General features: G+C 56.9%; 1 protein-coding gene across 3 annotated transcripts; it reads right to left on the bottom strand.

Moving 5' to 3' along the window:
• Positions 1 to 956: 956 nt before the first annotated feature.
• PIAS3 (protein inhibitor of activated STAT 3) lies at positions 957 to 20,133 on the bottom strand. Of its 3 annotated transcripts, XM_069878607.1 has the most exons (15): positions 20,045 to 20,133; positions 17,103 to 17,160; positions 14,573 to 15,032; positions 11,071 to 11,155; positions 9,644 to 9,694; positions 8,823 to 8,913; positions 7,260 to 7,394; positions 6,972 to 7,077; positions 5,999 to 6,072; positions 5,341 to 5,501; positions 4,759 to 4,895; positions 3,815 to 3,986; positions 3,391 to 3,524; positions 2,816 to 2,853; positions 957 to 1,887 (listed from the first exon to the last, which is right to left on the bottom strand). In XM_069878607.1, exons 2-15 carry the CDS (start codon positions 17,115 to 17,117, stop codon positions 1,615 to 1,617), a joined length of 1,932 nt encoding a protein of 643 aa, XP_069734708.1. In that variant the 5' UTR covers positions 17,118 to 17,160; positions 20,045 to 20,133; the 3' UTR covers positions 957 to 1,614. The 3 variants fall into 3 exon arrangements, with proteins under 3 accessions (XP_069734708.1, XP_069734707.1, XP_069734706.1); XM_069878606.1 differs by lacking the exon at positions 17,103 to 17,160; XM_069878605.1 differs by lacking the exon at positions 20,045 to 20,133 and having other exon boundaries at positions 17,103 to 17,332.
• Positions 20,134 to 20,533: the final 400 nt, after the last annotated feature.

The following is a 20,533-nucleotide window of genomic DNA, read 5'->3' as shown; positions in this document are numbered from 1 at the left end:
GGCCCTTAAACCCCTCCAGGGAAGGGGACTCAACCCCCTCCCTGGGCAGCCTCGGACACTGCCCAATCACCCTTGCCGTGAAAATTTCTTTCCTAATGTTCAGCCTGACCCTCCCCTGGTGGAGCTTGAGGCCGTTCCCTCTCGTCCTGTCCCCTGGCCCCCGCCTCGAGCAGCTCCGCACAGAGCAGGGATGTTACGGAGCCAAGCTAAGGTCTCAAACAGTTCCGTAGGGACGTTAAGAGACCGCACTGAGGGCTTGAGCAGCTCTGTGCAGAGCAGGGATGGGATGGAGACCACGCTAAGGGCTCCGGCAGCTCCATCCGGAGCAGGGAACGCACCCGAGCTGAGCCGCAGGCGCTCCCGGGCTGTGCGAGGCCCCAGGAGCAGAGCTGCTGCGCAGCCCCGGGAGCAGAATCCCACACCGAGCTCCTCTCACCGCTCCTGGGAGGAGCAGAGTCAAGGAACACAGCTGAGCTGAGCCCCTGGCACAACAAATCCCCTCTCCCTTGGGGGATTTTCAGGAATATGGACGTTGAGAAGCTCCAGAAGCCCACGCAGAGGGCTTTCTGAGCATCCCAGCCCAAACTTCTTGCTGGGCCGCTCCTGGGGCTGTAACAACTTTATTGCGTTGGAATACTCACCGCGGTTATACTACAACGGGGAAGGGGCCAAGCCGACTCCTGCGCGCTGCTCCCCTGGCCCGAGCCGCCGGCACAGGAACCGCTTGGAATTTCAGGGAAGGAGCAGTGAAAAGATGCTAAAAACAAGGGCTTCAGGTGCTCCTTCTCCGCGCTCCAGCCTGGTGCTGCGCAAACGGGGAGAGCGAAGCCCCTGGGAACGCTGGCGAAGCAGCAGGAAGGTCGCCGCGGGGGGCTCTGACGGGGAGAAAACGTTTAAATACATAAATAATCTGTGCAAGGGGAGACGCGGCGCCCGCAGGGACCAAACGGCCTTCGTGGTTGGGCCCGCAGGCGGAGACACGGGGAATTCTTTGGAGTTCACGTGTACAAAAGCTGCAACTGAAAATATAAATCCTCTGTTTGTCTCTGTACAGGGCAGCGCTGGGAAGCGGCGAGTGGAGGGAAACAAGTCCACCTTGGTTAAAAAAAAACAAGGGAATTAGAGCAGGGAAGAATTCCCTGTCCTCTCCTCCGTCACCGCTTTCTGCCATTAAAAACCAGGAATCTTTTCCCATCGGGGTCAGGAGGCAGCAGCGGCCACGCTCCTGAGGGTCCGTGTGGGGCCAGGATGGGGGTCGTGCCAGAAATGCTGCTCTGGAGCAGCCGGTTCTGCTCCACGGAAGAGGGGTTGGTTCTCCTCCTCGGCTCTTCCAGCTCCGTAGCAGGATCCCACATGATCTAAATGGATTTCATCAATCAAGAGGCCTGATGAACCCTGGTTAACGAGCACTGCGACATCCCAGCGTGCTCAAGAGCGCGTGCGCGCACAGACGCAGCCGTGGGACGCGGCCTTCTCGACTCGGAAGGTTCCAGGGGCGCCCCGCGGAGCCCCCATCGGTTCTGCGTCGCGTCCTCCCAGCGCCGGACAGGGAAGCCACGATGCTGCCCTCGTCTCCCGCCCCCGGCAGCGGGAAAAACAGCCACCGGCGGGGGTTTAGTCCAGAGAAATGATGTCTGGCCGGCAACCCGGCAGCCCCGCGCTGCTGCTCATGGTGCTGTTGTGTCCGTGGCTCTCGCGGAGCGCGCTGGTGGAGACGATGCTGCTGATGCGGCCGCTGCCTGGGCTGCCGGCGCCGTGAGATCCTGCTGCCAGCACCGGCCCCAACGGGTTCATGTTCAGGAAGTGGCCAGAGGTGCTTCGATACTGGAAGAAGTGGCCGAGCGTGTCTTGCTCGTCCAGGGAGGTGATCACGGAAGGGTTGTAATGCTGCGGAGCAAAGGAAAAAAACCATCAGCTCCCGGTGTCCACAAAAACCGGGTGCCGTACAGCCCTTTGGAGAGGGCAGGTGCCTTAGAGAGGACCAGGGATCACTCCCAGAGCTCCCCAGGGAATGAGGGGCCAGCTGAGCCAAGGGCTGGAGAACCTCCTGTACGAGGCCAGGCTGGGAGAGTTGGGGTTGTTCAGCCTGGAAAAGAAAACGCTGCAGGGAGAACTCAGAGCAGCTTCCAGTGCTGAAAGGGGCTCCAGGAAAGCTGGGGAGGGGCTCTGGATCAGGAAGGGCAGGGAGAGAATGAGGGAAATGGTTTTGAGCTGCAAGAGGGGAGACTGAGATGAGATTTTGGGGAGGAATGTTTTAGTGTGAGGTTTGGGAGGCCCTGGCCCAGGTTGCTCCATCCCTGGAGGGGTTCAAGGCCAGGTTGGATGGGGCTTGGAGCCCCTGATGCAGTGGGAGGTGTCCCTGCCCACGGCAGGGGTGGGACTGGATGGGCTTTGAGGTCCCTCCCAACCCAAACCATTCCAGGATTCTATAAATCATTTTCCATTTACTGAGACTCAGAACCATCAACCCCCACTGCCTCCTGTCAGCTCTTGGCGACTGCCGCCAAATCCCTCCGACTGCTGCCAGCTCTCTCCTCCGTCTGCATTCAGCGTTAGCGAGGCGAAACGCTCCCGCTCGGAGCCGCTGGGATTCGGAATTGGCTTTAGCAAGACAGACACTGTGAGAGAAATGCTGGGCACGGGCAAACACCCAGGGTTCCAGCAGCTGCCAGGCAGAACGAGTATCCGATAGAACCACAGAGCTGGCACCCCTGCCGCTATCCTCCAGGGGACGAGGAGGGAGGAGGAAGAAGGGTGCCTGGGATGTGTTTGGTGAGGAGGAAAAAGAGAAACTAAAGCAAGAAAATCACCTTACCTGATTTTCACTCTGAAGGAAGGAAAACAAATCCAGACCTGGAAAAATAACAAGCAGAAAAATACATCTCTTGATGGTAAATCAACCCCTTGGCAGGAAGGGAGCCGAACCCCAGTAATGCAGACAGAGAGAGACGGGTTCGTTCCTTGGACACGCTACGAGCCACAATCTGGGCTGTTCCTACCTGGTATCTGTGACTTTGCTCCTACCTGGGATCCATAACTTCATTCCTACCTGCGATCCACAGCTAACATCCCCGTTTCCAGCTGTTCTGTCAGGCACAACCTCACCTACAGGCCCCTGGAGAAACCTCTCCGGAGCTGTGCTCCACGAGGGAGACACTCTAGTTTCCCTCTTCCCTCTCTTGTGTTGGGCCAGGGAACTCTGGCACTTGGAAATGTTCACCGTGTCCCTCAGAAATGCTCTCTCTGTGGAGCAGGGGGTGCCAGGCCAAGAACGTCTGCGTGTGTGATCTGAAGGCCTCCACGCCGCAGCAGAAAAGGCGGTTGGAGCACCAGCAGTTACTGGTAAACTGGTATAATTCGATAACGGCAGCCAGAGGTCTTTGCTGTTACCTTGAAGCTCCGAGGACACCTGGTAGGAGGGGTGGTAGTCAGGAATGGGGAGGTTGGAGAGATAATCGCTGCCGAGAGCTGCCATGGCTGGGCTCCGAAGCACAGATGACGGCTGGTGATCAATACTTAATGCCCTGGAACAGAATACGGATGCAAGGAACCGTCACAAAAGCCGAACAGCGATGCCAAGGGGAAATTCCTCCGTTGTTCAACCCCATAGCCTGATGCCACCACACCTGGAGCGAACCTGAGCTCTCCCTCCCTCCTCCCCATGGTCAAAGGGGCCTCACCTCATCCTGGTCAGGTGAGGGAAGCAGCAGCAGCGCTTCCCAAGGGCAGAGCACCCAGATCTGGCTCCCAGCAGAGAGCAGGAAGCCAAACAAGCCCAGCGAAGCAGGGGGATCAGGTTTCGGTGCTGCCTTACCCCTTGGGCCCAGCCGCTGCCGCGAGAGCCGTGCCGGAGACCGGGCACTGTTTCTTAGCCGGCGGCTCCTCCTCATCTGACGAGCTGTCCAGAGTCAGATCGATAACTTCCACTTTTTTTTTGCCCTCCGAAGAGTTCTTGGCCTCGGAGCTCACAGTGTAAAGGGAGGTGGCTGCAGAGGAAAAGCAGGGATTTGCCACTGGAACAGAGATGAGTGAACCACCACTGCCTCTGCGACCCTGCAGCCACTCAGGGCTTCCTCTCCCTGATCCAGAGCCCCTCCCCAGCTTTCCTGGAGCCCCTTTCAGCACTGGAAGCTGCTCTAAGGTCTCCCCACAGCCTTCTCTTCTCCAGGCTGAACAACCCCAACTCTCCCAGCCTGTCCTCATACAGGAGGTGCTCCAGCCCTCACATCATCTCCGTGGCCTCCTCTGGACTCACTCCAACAGCTCCAGGTCCTTCCCATGCTGAGGACTCCAGACTGGACCCAGGACTCCAGGTGGGTCTCACAGAGTGGAGCAGAGGGGCAGAATCCCCTCTCTGGCCCTGCTGGCCCCTCCGCTTTGGATGCAGCCCAGGACACGGTTGGTTTCTGGACTATGAAAGCACGTTGCTGGCTCCTGTGGAGTTTCTCCTCCCCCAGCACCCCAAGTCCTTCTCCTCAGGGCTGCTCCCAATCCACTCTCCAGCCAGCCTGGATTTGTGCTTGGGATTGCCCCAAGAGCGCTGTATTTCCCAGAGGAACCTGCCATCCTCCCGCTTTTCTTAGCCCTTACTCCACAGGGATGTGCTAAGTGCCTGCTCTGCTCCTGGTATCTCAGGGGGATCCCAAATACCAGCTCCCAAGTGGGATATGCAAGGCTCCAAACGTTGCTTTGTAAATGCAAAAGTTGCCTCAGCAAAACAAATTGTCCCCAAAGAATTGGTGACCACAGCTCCCGTACCCTCGATCCCACTGAACGCAGACGCCTGGCACACCTCCTGCTTCTCCTTCTTGGGCTTCATGGGGCACCAAGAGCCGTCCTCCATGAACTGAATCTCGTCGCAGTCCGTACAGGAGTTGAGGATTTCCATGAACAACCTGCCAGGGAGAGCACAAGCTGAGGTGAGGGAAGCTGCAAGGGCTCACGCAGAAATACCTGCACGCAGACGGCAGAAACTGGGGCCGATGGGGCTCAGGAGATGGGTTAGAGGGTAACGGAGAGTCACAGCTCCGAAAGCTGGGCCTGCAGCTTTAGCGTTGGGGTGGGAGGTTCAACCCACACAGGAGGGGGTTGAAAAAGGGGCTCTGTTCAAAGCCCTGTAAGCAGGTTCCCCCTGCAGAGTCTGCCAGGAAGGGAGCCAAGCTCTTGGATAAAGGCTTCTTGTTCTTGAGGAGATTTCAGATCGGAATCAAAGCAGTTTAAGGAAGGAAAATCAGATTTGAAGTTATTTGAGGCTGTAACTTGTCTACATACACCAGGATAAGCCTGAGAAGCAAAGCATTATCCAGGTTAAAGAGCGTGTAAGCAGCCCGCCACGCTCACCCGTCGATGATCAGGTTGTCGTACGGGGCCTTCTTGTCACACACGGGACAGGTCCAAGTGGGTTTCTTCTCATTCATCTGCAGATAGAGCGCTGCGTCGAAGCACTGGAGGTGGGTGCATGTGATGGCTCGGCAGGGCACGATCAGCCTCATCTTACCCAGCTGGAGAGAAGAAACGGAGCTGGGTTTGCACAAACCACGCCTCGCAGCTCCAAGCGAAGCGTTATTCCTGCTCATTCCCTTCCTCCCCTGCTTAGTACCCGCATGTTAAACAAGAGGGCGAGCTAAAAATCCATGAGGAATTAACCTGCCAGAGAAAACAAGCTTGCAGGGGTGGGTGGTTTTGCCTTTTTGGTTTGTTTTTAAGCTCACTTCCACCTCAAACAAGTGCCAAAAGTGAGAGCGAAAGACAGGGATTTGGGCAACAGAAGACATTTTGGGGCCAGGCAGTTTTAGACCAATGACCTCAGCAGGTTTTTCTGCGTGGAAGGAAGCGGTTCCGCTTTTCTCTAGAATCAAAGCTGACTTGGCAACAAAAGCAAAGCTGCAGCACAGCATCAGTTCCCGTCTCGCTCCAGAGCATCCCGACACAGCAGAGAAGCAGGAAGCTGCTCACAAAGGCCGATGTGAGAGAAAGGAACGAAAATGTAGGAACCTACCGGACACATGAGGGACACGCGTAAGCTCGTCGTGGCTATCTCGCTGTCGGGATCGGCCGTGAGCTTTTCTTTGACTGAAAGGAGGGGAAAAAAGGTCTCCTGTCAACATCTGCCTTTGTTTACATGCAGAAAGACGTACGGACATGATTTATGATTCACACCATGACATTCATTACCCAAATTACAGGCAGGTAACGTGTATAGCAGCAGAGAGTATTACAGGTTAAGTGCCTGGCAAGAGGCTCCTTGGCTGGGCCACACATGCAGCACAAAGACTTCCCTACTTAAAACAGCATGAGGGAAACCACATACATAGAATAGGGGGATGGTCTGGGTTAGAAGGGACCTCAAAGTCCATCCAGTCCACCCCTGCCATGGGCAGGGACACCTCCCACTGGATCAGGGGCTCCAAGCCCCATCCAACCTGGCCTTGAACCCCTCCAGGGATGGGGCAGCCACCACTGCCCTGGGCAGCAAAACCCTCACAGCAAAACATTCCTCCCCAAGATCTCATCTCAACCTCCTCTCTTGCAGCTCAAAATCATTCACTCTCATCCTGTCCCTGTACTCCCTGATCCAGAGCCCCTCCCCACCTCTCCTGGAGCCCTTTTTAGTGCTGGAAGCTGCTCTAAGGTCTCCCCTGAGCCTTCTCGTCTCCAGGCTGAACAACCCCAGCTCTCCCAGCCTGCCAAATTGAATGTAAGCACAGCGGGGCCACTCCTGCTGTTTCTCACAGGACAAAGGGTTTGGAACCATGAGGAACGGTTTGATTTAGTGAATGGCATCACTGAAAAATAATCCATAATCCTTACAGTCCTTACCTTCCTGTCAAGTTCTCATCTATGGGACTCAGCAAGATCCTGTAAGGCTTGCAAGAAGGGACACAGAGACACCTGTGCTGCCTTTGCTCACTAACCCCGACCTGTGCGGCCTTCCCAGGATCAGCTCAAGCACCTTCCCAAGCAGAACTTACTCAGGGCTCGCGAATGGTCCGGGTTCCGGATGCCTTTGGCTCTGAGCTTCTGCAGCAGTGTCACCGACGTCAGCTGTTTCACCAGGTACACCGAGAGGGAGTAGTTCTGTGGAGAAGAAGCAGACACTGCTCACACCTGGAACGCACCGGAAGGCTCTCCTGGCTCTGCACTGCTTGATGCTGCTGCGAAACGACTTCGATTCTGCCCTGCAGACCCGAGGCGGCCAACAACTGACGGTTGGGGAATAGCAGCAAGACAGAAAACCCAGTAGCTTTCGCTCCACTCACCCTGCCAAACTCTGAGGACCAGTTCACCACGATGGTGTTGGGGACGGTTGCCGAGAGCCGTGCCAAGGGGGTGATGTTGACGGGGCGGCTGGGTCGTTTCGGCTCTGCTCCGTTTTTGGTGGGTGGGAGATAACCCTGCGAAACAAGACACACTCCCTGCCATGAAATAAACCCTCTCTGAGGCGTAAGGACGCGTCTAAGACTCTACAAACCTCATTTCTTCATGGCACCCTGCACCTCCAGCCACCTCATGTCATCACCCCCGAGTGTGTATGAGAATCTAGTCTCAAAGCAGCATGTTGTTATTGCTCAGTGCCAAGAAATGGAGAATAAAGGGTCCTTCTAACTTCCTCATGGTGTTGAGCGCCCTGGAATCCCCTCATAAGCTGAGCCTCTCACCAAACACAGAGCTGCCAGGCCGGGATGTGCTGCGCACAAACGGCGTTGAGTTCAAAACCAAACCCTGCGCAGCTCAACGCAGCTGGGAAGCGAAAACATCACATCTCGTGATAAAGCTTGCAGTGAGCTCATGTTTGCTTCATTACAGCCACATTCCAACCCGATTAGAAACCCATCCTATTATCCAGCCCGAGTGCCTTTCTGCAGCTCGGGAGGGGCCCACGCCACCCGTTTTTCATCGCCCTCGGCTGAACCGGGCAGCTTCAGCAGAAGTGAAACAGGAAAAACGTTCCTATCGCTCTGCTGTGCCGCGCAGAAACAGCTCCTCAGCTGCCCAGGACTCATCCGCACGGAGGCACAAAACCTCAGCCGGGAGCAGAAGCTGCCAGGACCCTTCAGCCACCTCACATCTCCCCTGCGCTTTCCTCTTGCCACCCCGCAAGGCCAGGAATGGCCTCTCTCTAATTAGTTGGGGTTTTTTTAACACAGGTTACAAACAGTCTCTGCCACAACCAGACAGAAAATGTGTGGCAAAGCATGCAAATTGCTATAAGTATCATGGGAGGGGCTCAGACAGAGCGTTAAGAGGCTGTTCTGGGGGTTGGATCGCGAGGAGTGCCAGCGTGGAGTGAGGCTGGTGTGGGACACTGATGGGGAACTGGCCTAACATGTCAAATTCTAACACTTTTCCTCACCATGACGCCAAATCGCACCCCTTTAGGGCTGGAAACCAGGCCAAAAGCTGTTTCTGAGGGTATTTTTACACGCTGCCCAGCACAAAGACCCAGCCCTGACCCGGGTGGCCTGCAGGGTGGTGAACTACAGCAGCGCCCTCGTCCCACCCATCTCAGGCTTTACTCTGTAATTTTATGATCAAGTTTCTCCTTAAAAGCCCGGGAGGGAATCTGCTCGGTTAAAAAAAACAGGCCCAAAGTTTGCGTATTCTTCTCCTTCCAGACCACGCTCCTGGAATCGGAGCAGCGCCCGCCACCAGCCCCCAGCCCTGCAACGTGAAATCAGTTCTGTGCTCCAACCACACTGTTTGTCCCAGTCTTTAATCTCTGGAAAATCCATCTCCCCCCTCCGCGTTCACCGGGAGCTGCAGCTGTGTAAAAGGGCAGGCGTCGGGCTACGGCGTCTTAACAAGAAATGAGATTTACTCACAGGCAGGGGACAGAGTTTTCCGTTGACCTTGACAAATAAATTAGGAGGGAAGTAATCTTCCTGGGGACAGCTGGTTTCACACAGGCAAAACCTAAAAGCAGGAGGGAGAAAGTGGCAGGTGAGCAGTGATGCTCGCTACAAACAGCAGCCAAACTTCCTGTTAAAAAGAGAAAACCATGTTCCAAGCAGGACAGCTCAATGGCTGGGAAAGAATCATGGAATAGTTTGGGTTGGAAGGGACCTCAAAGCCCATCCAAGTCCCACCCTGGCCATGGGCAGGGACACCTCCCACTGCACCAGGGGCTCCAAGGGCTGGAGCGTCTCCTGTACGGGGCCAGGCTGAGAGAGTTGGGGTTGTTGGGCCTGGAAAACAGAAGGCTCCAGACCTCTGAACAGCTTCCAGTCCTACAAGGGGCTCCAGGAAAGCTGCCCTTGGTCGGGGAGTGCAGGGATAGGAGGAGGGAACAGTTTTCAGCTGCAAGAGGGGAGACTGAGATGAGACCTCAGGCAGAACGAAACCCAGAGACAATTCAAGCAGCCTCGCCGAGCTTGGAGAGAGCCTCTAGGTTTGGTATTTGAGAACATGGCTTATCAGAGGCTGCTCCCACGTAGGAAAACTCTTGCTCCTACATAGAAACCTTCAGTCCTGCACAGAAGCCCTTGCTCCTGCACAGAAAACCAGGGTTCAGGACACAGCATCAAACATTTTAAGTTTCCTCTGAGCACACTGCAAACTAAACCAAGCACTAAACGCATGATACACCAAACTGAGGACACTTGGGGCACAGGACTCGCTGTGTTCCTCAAAGACATTCTCTTACCTTAATTGCACCTGGATCGTGTAATCACATTTGGCACCTGGCAGGACATCTCTGCAACAGAAAAGAAGGGATTAAAGCCCTAAGCAGCACTAAACAGAGAATCACAGCTACAGCAGCCTCAATTTTTGTTATGTTGATATCGATACCTGTGACCTGTATTAGGAATAACAGCAGCGCAGCTGAGTTCCAAAACCAGGGAATACCTGTCTGAAGTGGCCAGGAATTCCCAAACAAGGATGTAAAGCAAAAACCCATTGAACAGGCAGGAAAAGGAGAAAATCAACCTCCAGGATTCCCGCTGCTGCCGAGTTTTAGGAATATAATGCCAGCTGCAGATTCGCCCATAAAATCAAAGGTGGAGGGTGGTCCTGAATTCAGGGATGAACTGGCCTGGTTTTATCCTAGTTACCAGATTTTTTTTCCTTCCATACAATAATCCCACTCTGCAGGCTCTGAGCCAGGTCCTCTAGAAGCAGCTCAGCACCACCAACACCTTTCTTATACACAACTCGGCTTTTTACTCTCCCGTACCACACTGGAGTGGAGGAAACGGCTCCTTTTAGGAGAAGTCTGGCTGGAAACTGCCTGGAGGAGAAGGACCTGGGGGTGTTGGTTGAACAGGAGCCAGCAGGGGCCCAGGGGGCCAAGAAGGCCAAGGGCATCTTGGCTTGGATCAGACCCGGCGTGGCCAGCAGGGCCAGGGAGGTTCTTCTCCCTCTGGCCTCGGCCCTGGGGAGACCGCTCCTCGAATCCTGGGGTCAGTGCTGGGCCCCTCCCCACAAGAAGGATGTTGAGGCTCTGGAGCGAGTGCAGAGAAGAGCAACGAAGCTGGGGAGGGGGCTGGAGAAGAGGAGCGGCTGAGAGAGCTGGGGGGGTTTAGCCTGGAGAAGAGGAGGCTGAGGGGAGACCTCATTGCTCTCTGCAACTGCCTGAGAGGAGGTTGTGGAGAGGAGGGAGCTGGGCTCTTCTCCCAAGGGCCAGGGGACAGGACGAGAGGGAATGGCCTCAAGCTCCACCAGGGGAGGGTCAGGCTGGACACCAGGAAAGCTGCCCTATATTTCATGGAAAGGGTCATTGGTCCGTGGCAGAGGCTGCCCAGGGAGGGGGTTGAGTCCCCTTCCCTGGACGGGTTTAAGGGCCGGGTGGACGAGGTGCTGAGGGACATGGGTTAGTGATTGATGGGAATGGTTGGACTCGATGATCCGGTGGGTCTTTTCCAACCTGGTGATTCTGTGATACTATGAACGGGCCTTGTCTATGATCCAGCCTGTCCTCCTCTTCCACTGTCCCCAGTCTCCGCATCTGCCAGGCGCACCCACCCAAACTGCCCATTTTTCCTCCTGCCTCCACTCTCTGTTCTGAACACGCAGCCGCGTGGAAGGGAATCTGTGGCAGAGAAGCCGCAAGGAAAGGAATCATTTGCTTACCGGGAGGTGAGGATCTGCTGGACTTGCTGGGGAGTTAGAGCGAAGGTGAATTGAGCTTCTTCAAACCGCTGACTGTTGGTTGAGGCTGGAAAGAGAATTTTAGACAAAGTGAACCATCCTCTTACACCCACAGGCACCAAGGCAATCTGACATCGAGAGGAACTGTGGTTCCACACAGAGTCCCTCCAGGTCCTTGACCAAGCAGCCAGGCTTCAGCACTGTCCTTCAAGATGAATGCTCAGCTTCCATTGTTTTATTTACAAGGAAAACTGAAGCCTGGCATCAGGTGGCTTGGACAGAGAGCAAACAGTGAGGGAATCGGGCAGCCCGCTCGCTCTTCTGCGTCTGCGAGAGCCTCTCGTGAGTCGCAGCACGGTGCTGCCACGTAGGATCATGGAGAGGTTGTGAAGAGAGGGATCAAACACGGAGCTACAGGAAAGCCAGAGGTTGGTCACTGCCCTAGAAATCATCATAATTCCCATGGAGATCAAAGCACAGCAGCCGAACAATAACAGGGCGCTGCTGTTTGCTCCTCGGGCACAGGGATGGAGCCAGGGGGATTTAGGGAAAGCCAGACAGGAAACCATTTGGTGCCACACGGATGGGAAAATAAACCAGGATTTCATCCTCTCTGGACCAAGTTCCTCCTCGTTTTGTGCCTGAGCTTCTCCGGTGGTAAAACCTGTCAGTGCCCACCTCCCTCGCAGGAATCCTGGGCTGGTTTAGGGATATTTGCAGAGTATTGGCACGTAAGAATGTAGAATGCTGACAGCATGAGCAAAGAGGTGATGTGGCTTCTCCCGCACTCAGTTCTGCACCCACCAGGAGAGTTTTGGAGCAACAGCAAGCATCTACCAGTGCTCCCTGGGATGAGAGGTGTAGAATCATGGAATAATTTGGGTTGAAAGGAACCTCAAAGCCCATCCAGTCCCACTCCTGCCATGTAGACCCTCACAGTAGAACATTCCTCCCTAAGATCTCATCTCAATCTCCCCTCTTGCAGCTCAAAACCGTTCCCCTTTTCCTAACCCTGCACTCCCTGATCCAGAGCCCCTGCTCAGCTCTCCTGGAGCTCCTTTCAGCACTGGAAGCTGCTCTAAGATCTCCTTGCAGCCTTCTCTTCTCCAGGCTGAACAACCCCAACTCTCCCAGCCTGGCCTCGCACAGGAGGTTCTCCAGCCCTCGCATCATCTCCACGGCCTCCTCTGGACTCGCTCCAACAGCTCCACATCCTTCCTGGGCTGAGGATTTTTTGCAGATTCATTGCTGCTCTAAGGTCTCCTCCAGCACCCTGAGGTTAAGAGAAAACGAAGCTGAGGCCGTGATCACTGTGGGACGGGTTTGTATATATCTAACATTTTGATTCTTTCTTTATTCCAATGAATTTGGAAACACTGGCTGGTCCCAGCTTGATCATCCACGGCGCCTGTGAATTCACAGGGGAGAAGGTCACCTCCATCCTCTGTGCCACCTACCTTCAGAGAGGGTCACCCTTTCCACAGGGTATCCCTTCCCAGCTGGAAGCCCTCCTCTCAGCCTCCCTTACCAGCACATTCGAGCACAGATTCTTCTCTGGGACCAGGGGTTTTGCTCTCCAGGCTCCTGCAGCTCAGGAATGCCTGGAATGCGAGCGCTGAGTTTCCTGACAGATGACCTCGACAGGATGGCAGCCCAGGACCAACCCGGCTTGGGACATTCAGGGAATTTTGACCATCTTAAGACTTTTACGTCTGAGTCTTTGGCTCCTGGATGGCAAACTCAGATCCTGATGCTGCTCTGAATGAAGCTGGGGTAAAATCACATTTGAGGAGCGGCTGAGGGACCTGGGGTTGTTCAGCCTGGAGAAGAGGAGGCTGAGGGGAGACCTTCTTGCTCTCCAGAACCACCTAAAAGGAGGTTGTAGAGAGATGGGTGTTCATCTCTTCTCCCAAGTGAGAAGTGATGGGATGAGAGGGAATGGTCTCAAGCTGCATCAGGGGAAGTTTAGATTGGACATCAGTAAAATGTCTTCACAGAAAGGGTTCTCAAGCCCTGGAACGGCTGCCAGGGAGGTGGTTGAGTCCCCATCCCTGGAGGGGTTTAAAAGGCAGGGAGATGAGGTGCTTGGGGATGTGATTTAGTAGTGGACAGGGGCAATTGGAGCTGATGATCTCTAAGGTCTTTTCCAACTTAATGATTCTATGATTTGCAGCTGTATTCCCTGATATAACTGAAAAAAACCAACCTCCACCTGGAAAGCAATTTCTAACGCATTTTGCTCTGCTGGTGGCCTTCATCCAACCCTGAGAGCAACACTGACGTCTCTGAGATTCCCAGCAATGCAGCGAGAGGGCTGGTGGAGCACAGGGAGTGGGAAAGCCAGAGCCTGGATCTTCCCCACCTGCAGAAAAAGGAGCAGGGAGGGACCAGGAGGCTGTCGTGAACCCCCACGTCACCATTTTCCCCATCACCCCTCTCTCCATTCCTGTTTTCATTATTTCTTCCTACTTACTGCTTATTCCCAGCATTTTTCTGACACCACAACCTTCCCATCTGGACACTTATAAGAAAACTGCCCCACGTAATGAAAATAAAAGAAAGGGAAGGGGATGTTTACGCAGCCAAAGGGAGGAGAAAGACACAAACCGCTAGAAGCCAGAAATAAAAGGCCACGCTCCCCTGGGAATGACATAAAAACTCTTTCAAGTTCACATAAATACTGGAGTTTGATCAAGGGAGAGAGAAAAACCCACTTATTTTGGAAGGCGAGGGTCCCATTTCAGGGACGAGGCTCGGCCACCGGCTGTGGGAGCGGCGGGACAAAGCCAAACCCAAGGAAATGCCATTTTTAGCAAAACAGCAAGGAAAGCAAAGCCCAGCCGCGGGCGGGTTTGGTTGGAGTGCAGACAGGGATCTCCGCAAACGTTGCTGTGTTTATAGGGAAGAAAACCACCCCAAATCCAAGCGAAAACCATTTGAAAGGGACAAGATGGGTGGATCTCATTGGACCCCGCCAGAGGGCTCTGCATAAACTAAAAATACAACTTAGAAATTACTCTAAAAAAAGGGTACAAAGCCTTCTTGGGCCCAAACAGTTCCAAGCAACACCTGCAGCAGCGCTTCCAACCCCACTCGCAATTCCTGCGCTGACTCCGTGCCCTGTCTCACCGCCAGCATTTCAGATTTTCCAGAATTAGGCCAAACCCAGTGTTTTCTTTTCCCTGTTTTACAAACAATGGGTGTTGCTCAGCCTCCACATCACACCAAGAACCAAGCGGTTTCTCCCTTTTGCCCATTCCTGCTCCTATTTAAGGTTCCTTTTTTGCTTCCTGCCGGACTCTGTTTTCACCCAGACACAGAGCCCACCTCTTCTCCTGTCTGCCACCTCCAAGCTGGATCAGAATGCATAAAACAGTTCATTTATTTTATATACTGGAGCTTTCAGGACGTATTTTTTGTTCTCCACTCAAGAAAACAGAAGGAGCCTCAGCAGAACAAGAGCAGCAAGCAGTTTTGGACATACCTAACGTGGTGGGTTTGATCAGCTCATCGTACACGTCGTAGAAGGGCAACCTCTTCATCTTGACATCGGGATGGACGGGGTGAATGGGCGGCGAGAGGTGCGGAACGTCCGCCTCGTGCTTGGGTCCCGGCGCTGGAGGCAGCAAAGCAGCCGGCACAGCGGCAGCGCCGGAGCTGTGGTCGTAGGGCAGGTGACACACGGTGCCTGGGGCCAGCGCGGTGGCCGAGGGCAGCTGCCCGGCCTGGATGTGGAGCATGGATAAATCCGAAGGGGTTAAGATCTTCCTCGGGAACCTGCGCCGGTAAAGTTCTTTAATTTTCATCTGGACGGCCGGGCTGCAGCCGGATTTCAGCAGCTGCAGGGCCCTGGTGAGGAGCTCGTGCTTCCGGCCACTCTTGTTCCTTCCAGCAAAGCCCAGGAGAACTTGCAATTCCGACACCCTAAAGCTCATCACCATGTGCTGCAAGGAAAGAAAACAACCACCGTTAGGATGGCTGCGTGAGCAGACACGAGGCAAAACAAGGCACAGGGTGGCCTAGGAAGATGGTAGAAGCCTTAAAAGAGGCACTGTCAAGTGTGAAAGTCCCCATCGCTGTCACCCATCGGTCACTGAGGGCAACGGAGCTGGGAAGGAGCTGGAGCCCAGGGGTTCTGGGAGCGGTGAGGGCCCTGGGGCTGTTTAGTCTGGAGAGGAGGAGGCTGAGGGGAGACCTCATCGCTCTGCGCGGCTCCCAGAAGGAGGTTGGAGCCAGGCCGGGGTCAGGTTCTGCTCCCAAGAAAGGGACGAGAGGAAATGGCCTCAAGTTGCACCAGCCAGCAGGAACATCTCAACTTCACATCCTGCAGAGCAAGTCGTCTGGGGTCACGTGTAACTGTAGAATTAAGCAGCACCTTCCCTCATCGACAGGTCAGGCTCGTCAGAGAGTTAATTGAGTCTGGCCTGTGCACCAAGAGGCTTTAAGGCAATTTAATTTGCTGTACGAGGATCGTGTTACCCGCGCGCCCCTGAAAAGGCAACGGCTCAGGAGGAGAACGTGACAAATGTTCCACTTCCCAGAGGGAAAAATCAAAGGGAAGCGTTTGGTGAAACTATCAAAGCCGGTTCCTTCGGTACCAAAGCTCTGTGCAGCCTCCGATGCAGAACAGGCAGCACCGGATCACGGCTCCAGGCAGAAAAAAGGCTCGTCAGACCCCATGGGATTTGCCTGCTACCTTTGCCAGGCGATGCATTCCAGAGAAGAATGATTAACTTTAGTTTTTTCCCCTCCTTTTTTGGAGCCAGGAGAATTTGTCTGGAGCGGGAAACCTCAGGTTTGACAGTGCCCATTTTAAACACCTCCCGGAAAAGACACATTAGGGATGCACCGTTATCAAATTCTGTCCTTTCCCCTTCGTGACAATGATGGGAAAGGAACCGACCTCTTCCCACATCCGTTATTCCCCCAAATCCCCCCAGCCAGAGCCCTCCAACCAGCAGGAGATCAGTGTAGCACGGCTGACCAGCAGGAGATGCGCAAGGAAACCCACTCGCATCCCTGAGCTCGCAGGGCTGTGTCACCACCGCTGCAGCAGCTGTGGACTCCTCCTACCCCGGAGCCTCCCTGATTCCTGCTCAGAGGATTCAAGCAGCAGGAAAAACTCTTTTTATTGCCAGAAGAGACGGCAATCGGAAGCTCCCAGAGGGCACCTGAGGCTTGGGAAGCAGCTGGATCCGCTGGACTCGAGGCCGGTTGTGCCACTGTCGGACAGGGCACGTCCACAAAGCTTTGCTCCTTCCCGGGGAGCCACGGCTCCGCGTTTTCAATCCGGGAAAGGGGCTTTGGCCAAGAACAGGCTTTATAAGGAGAAATCCTTTCGGCTCCCACTGGCTCCTCTTGCTTTTACAATGAGGCACAGATGGAGAAAAGCTCAAACAAACTCCTGGCACGGAGACCATCAAGGGGAGATGAAGAGGGAAAGGGAGCCGGGATGCAAAAAAAAGAGCCAAGATCCAGGCAGGCGTCCAGAGGGCCAAATCCCAGAGGCGTAAATCTGGATGCTAAGGCTCGGGTGGATTTAAGCCACGGTTCCTCTGCAGGGATCCAACCACAGAGGGAGCGGAGCGGGAAACGCTACAGAGGCTTTCACCCGGATCACACTGGGCTTTACAGTGAGCTAAACTACGCCCCCAAATTGCAGGATTCCAGCCGTGGTTGCCGGAGCTCAACTTCTCCTCCATCCCAAGTCTTAATTGCAATTATCGGATCCAATTTCTCCGTGGGTATTGTTAACCTGATCGCACCGCAGTCAGGCTCGAGTTTTAGGGGAAGGAAAGGAATCGGGCCATAAAACTGGATCAGAATTTGGACAGGGAAAGATTCAGGACAATTATTCCGAGTAATTATGTTCTCGCTGTTTCTGGCTGCCCAAAAGGTGCCTGTTCCTAGTATGGGGAAGGGGTGTGAATTCTACAGTCCAGCCTTGGTGGGGGGGGTGGGGAAGGATATTAAACCGCCAAGAAGAAGAAAGAATCCGCTTTGGAATTCGTTACCAGGGGCAATTTCATATTCCAGAGTCTGCTGGGCAAAGGTGGTGACACGCTCTGACTCCTAAAGAAACGAGAAAGAGAGTGGAGGGAGGTGAAGCCCATCCCGCCTTGAGCACCGCTGCAGCGTTTCCATGTTACAAGGAGCTCTCTGCTCGTGCCCCCAGCCCTCGCCCCAATCCTTCCTAGCGTCCCGTCAGGCTCAGAGCCGCTCCGCTTGCCCTCCCTGCAGGTTCTCCCTGTCCTCCATAGCCCCCCAGGTCTTGTAGCCCGCTCCTCTCGTGGCCAAGCCCACCAGGCTCAAGGTAGCCAACGGCTCTGCCCACTGCACCAGGGGCATCCGGAGCTAACCACCCTTCCCACCATCCCTTCACCTTTCCGCTCCTGGCTCTGCCTTCCAGGTGAGAACCCCAGCATCCCCATCTCTCCCTACCCCACAGCTCCTTCCCCCTGCCCCACAGCTCCCTCCTGTCCCTGCCCCACAGCCAAGACAGCCCTAACCCCTCGGCTCTGCCACCCCACAGCTCCCACACCCCACTCCGGCACCTACATCTGCCCCTTTCCAGCATCCTGCTAGGCTCGGAGCCGCTCCGCTCGCCCTCCCTGCAGGTTCTCCCTCTCCTCAGCAGCCCCCCAGGTCTCGTAGCCCCCTCCGGGCCCGCAGTAGCCACTGGGCCCACAGTAGTCAAAGGCTTCACCCGCTGCTCGGGGGCATCTGCATCCCAGCACCTTTCCCACCGCCTCTTCGCCTCCCTGCTCCTGGCTCTGCCCTGGAGCTGAGAACCCCAGCATCCCCATCGCTCCCTGCCCCACAGCTCCTGCCCTCTGCCCCACAGCTCCCTCCAGTCCCTGCCCCACAGGCAGGACCCACAGCTCCCACCCCTGCCTGTGCCCCACTCCTGCCTCCGCAGCCACCACTGACCCCCTCAGCCCCACAGAGAACCCCTCCCTCAGCCCCACAGAGACACCACTCCCCCTCAGCCTCATAGGCAGCCCCCAGCCCCACAGAGACACCCCCTTCAGCCCCACAGAGACCCCTCCCCAGCCCCACAGAGACCCATCACTTCAGCCCCACAGAGACCCCCCCTCGCAGCCCCACAGAGACGCCCCCTCGCAGCCCCACAGAGACGCCCCCCCCTCAGCCCCACAGAGAACCCCTCCCTCAGCCCCACAGAGAACCCCTCCCTCAGCCCCACAGAGACACCCCCCTCAGCCCCACAGAGACACCCCCCCTCAGCCCCACAGAGACACCCCCCCTCAGCCCCACAGAGACACCCCCACCCTCAGCCCCACAGAGAACCCCTCCCTCAGCCCCACAGAGACACCCCCCTCAGCCCCACAGAGACACCCCCACTCTCAGCCCCACAGAGACACCCCCACCCTGAGCCCCACAGAGAGACCCCCACCCTCAGCCCCACAGAGACCCCCACCCTCAGCCCCACAGAGACACCCCCACCCTCAGCCCCACAGAGACCCCCTCCCCTCAGCCCCACAGAGACCCCCTCCCCTCAGCCCCACAGAGACCCCCTCCCCTCAGCCCCACAGAGACCCCCTCCCCTCAGCCCCACAGAGACCCCCTCCCCTCAGCCCCACAGAGACCCCCTCCCCTCAGCCCCACAGAGACCCCCTCCCCTCAGCCCCAGAGACCCCCTCCCCTCAGCCCCACAGAGACCCCCCTCCCCTCAGCCCCACAGAGACCCCCTCCCCTCAGCCCCACAGAGACGCCCCCCTTCAGCCCCACAGAGACGCCCCCCTTCAGCCCCACAGAGACGCCCCTCCTCAGCCCCACAGAGACGCCCCTCCTCAGCCCCACAGAGACGCCCCTCCTCAGCCCCACAGAGACGCCCCTCCTCAGCCCCACAGAGACGCCCCTCCTCAGCCCCACAGAGACGCCCCTCCTCAGCCCCACAGAGACGCCCCTCCTCAGCCCCACAGAGACGCCCCTCCTCAGCCCCACAGAGACGCCCCTCCTCAGCCCCACAGAGACGCCCCTCCTCAGCCCCACAGAGACGCCCCTCCTCAGCCCCACAGAGACACCCTCCTCAGCCCCACAGAGACCCCCCCCCCAGCCCCACAGAGACCCCCCCCCTCAGCCCCACAGAGACACCCTCCCCTTAGCCCCACAGAGACCCCCTCCCCTCAGCCCCACAGAGACGCCCCCCCTCAGCCCCACAGAGACCCCCTCCCCTCAGCCCCACAGAGACCCCCTCCCCTCAGCCTCACAGAGACGCCCCCCCTCAGCCCCACAGAGACGCCCCCCCTCAGCCCCACAGAGACGCCCCTCCTCAGCCCCACAGAGACGCCCCTCCTCAGCCCCACAGAGACGCCCCTCCTCAGCCCCACAGAGACGCCCCTCCTCAGCCCCACAGAGACGCCCCTCCTCAGCCCCACAGAGACACCCTCCCCTTAGCCCCACAGAGACCCCTCCTCAGCCCCACAGAGACACCCCCCCTCAGCCCCACAGAGACACCCTCCCCTTAGCCACAGAGACCCCTCCTCAGCCCCACAGAGACCCCTCCTCAGCCCCACAGAGACCCCTCCTCAGCCCCACAGAGACCCATCACCTCAGCCCCACAGAGACACCCCCACCCTCAGCCCCACAGAGAGACCCAACACCTCAGCCCCAGAGACACCCCCCCTCAGCCCCACAGAGACGCCCTCCCCTCAGCCCCACTGAGAGCCCCCTTCAGCCCCACTGAGAGCCCCCTTCAGCCCCACTGAGACACCCTCCCCTCAGCCCCACAGAGACACCCCCCTCAGCCCCAGAGACCCATCACCTCAGCCCCACAGAGACACCCCCCCCAGCCCTACAGCGACCCACCTCAGACCCACAAGCACCCCCCTCAGCCCCACAGGCACCACTCCCAACCCCCCCGAGCCCTCAGCCTCACAGACATTCCCCCTAAGCCCCTCAGCCCCCCAGAGAGCCCCCCTCAGCGCCCCCCCACCTTCAGCTCCGCCGCCTCCGCCATCTTGGGACATGGCCGCGCGCAGCGCCGAGCCCTCAGCCCCGCCCACCGCCACTAGCCCCGCCCACCGAGGTTAACCCAGCCCATTATAAGCGATCGCGCGTCACTGTTAGCCCCGCCCACTGCCGCTGACGGACAGGTGTTAGCCCCGCCCACCGCGACTGGCCCCGCCCACCAAGGTTAGCCCCGCCCACCGCCCACACGGAAGCGGTCAGCCCCGCCCATTACGACTGGCCACGCCCCCACCTCTGGCACCGCCCACTAGGATTAGCCCCGCCCATTGCCGTAGGCCACGCCCTCCGCCCCCCTGGCCCCGCCCCCGCTCTATGGGGCCACGTGGGATCTGGGGCTCTGTGGGGATTGTGGGATCTGATGCTCTATGGGGCCACGTGGGATCTGGGGCTCTATGGGGCAGCGTGGGATCCGATGCTCTATGGGGCCGCGTGGGATCCGATGCTCTATGGGGCC

The sequence above is a fragment of the Phaenicophaeus curvirostris genome, chromosome 29, assembly GCF_032191515.1.
Source record: "Phaenicophaeus curvirostris isolate KB17595 chromosome 29, BPBGC_Pcur_1.0, whole genome shotgun sequence".
In the NCBI taxonomy this organism is placed as follows: Eukaryota; Metazoa; Chordata; class Aves; order Cuculiformes; family Cuculidae; genus Phaenicophaeus; species Phaenicophaeus curvirostris.
This window is presented reverse-complemented; position numbering and strand designations above follow the sequence as displayed.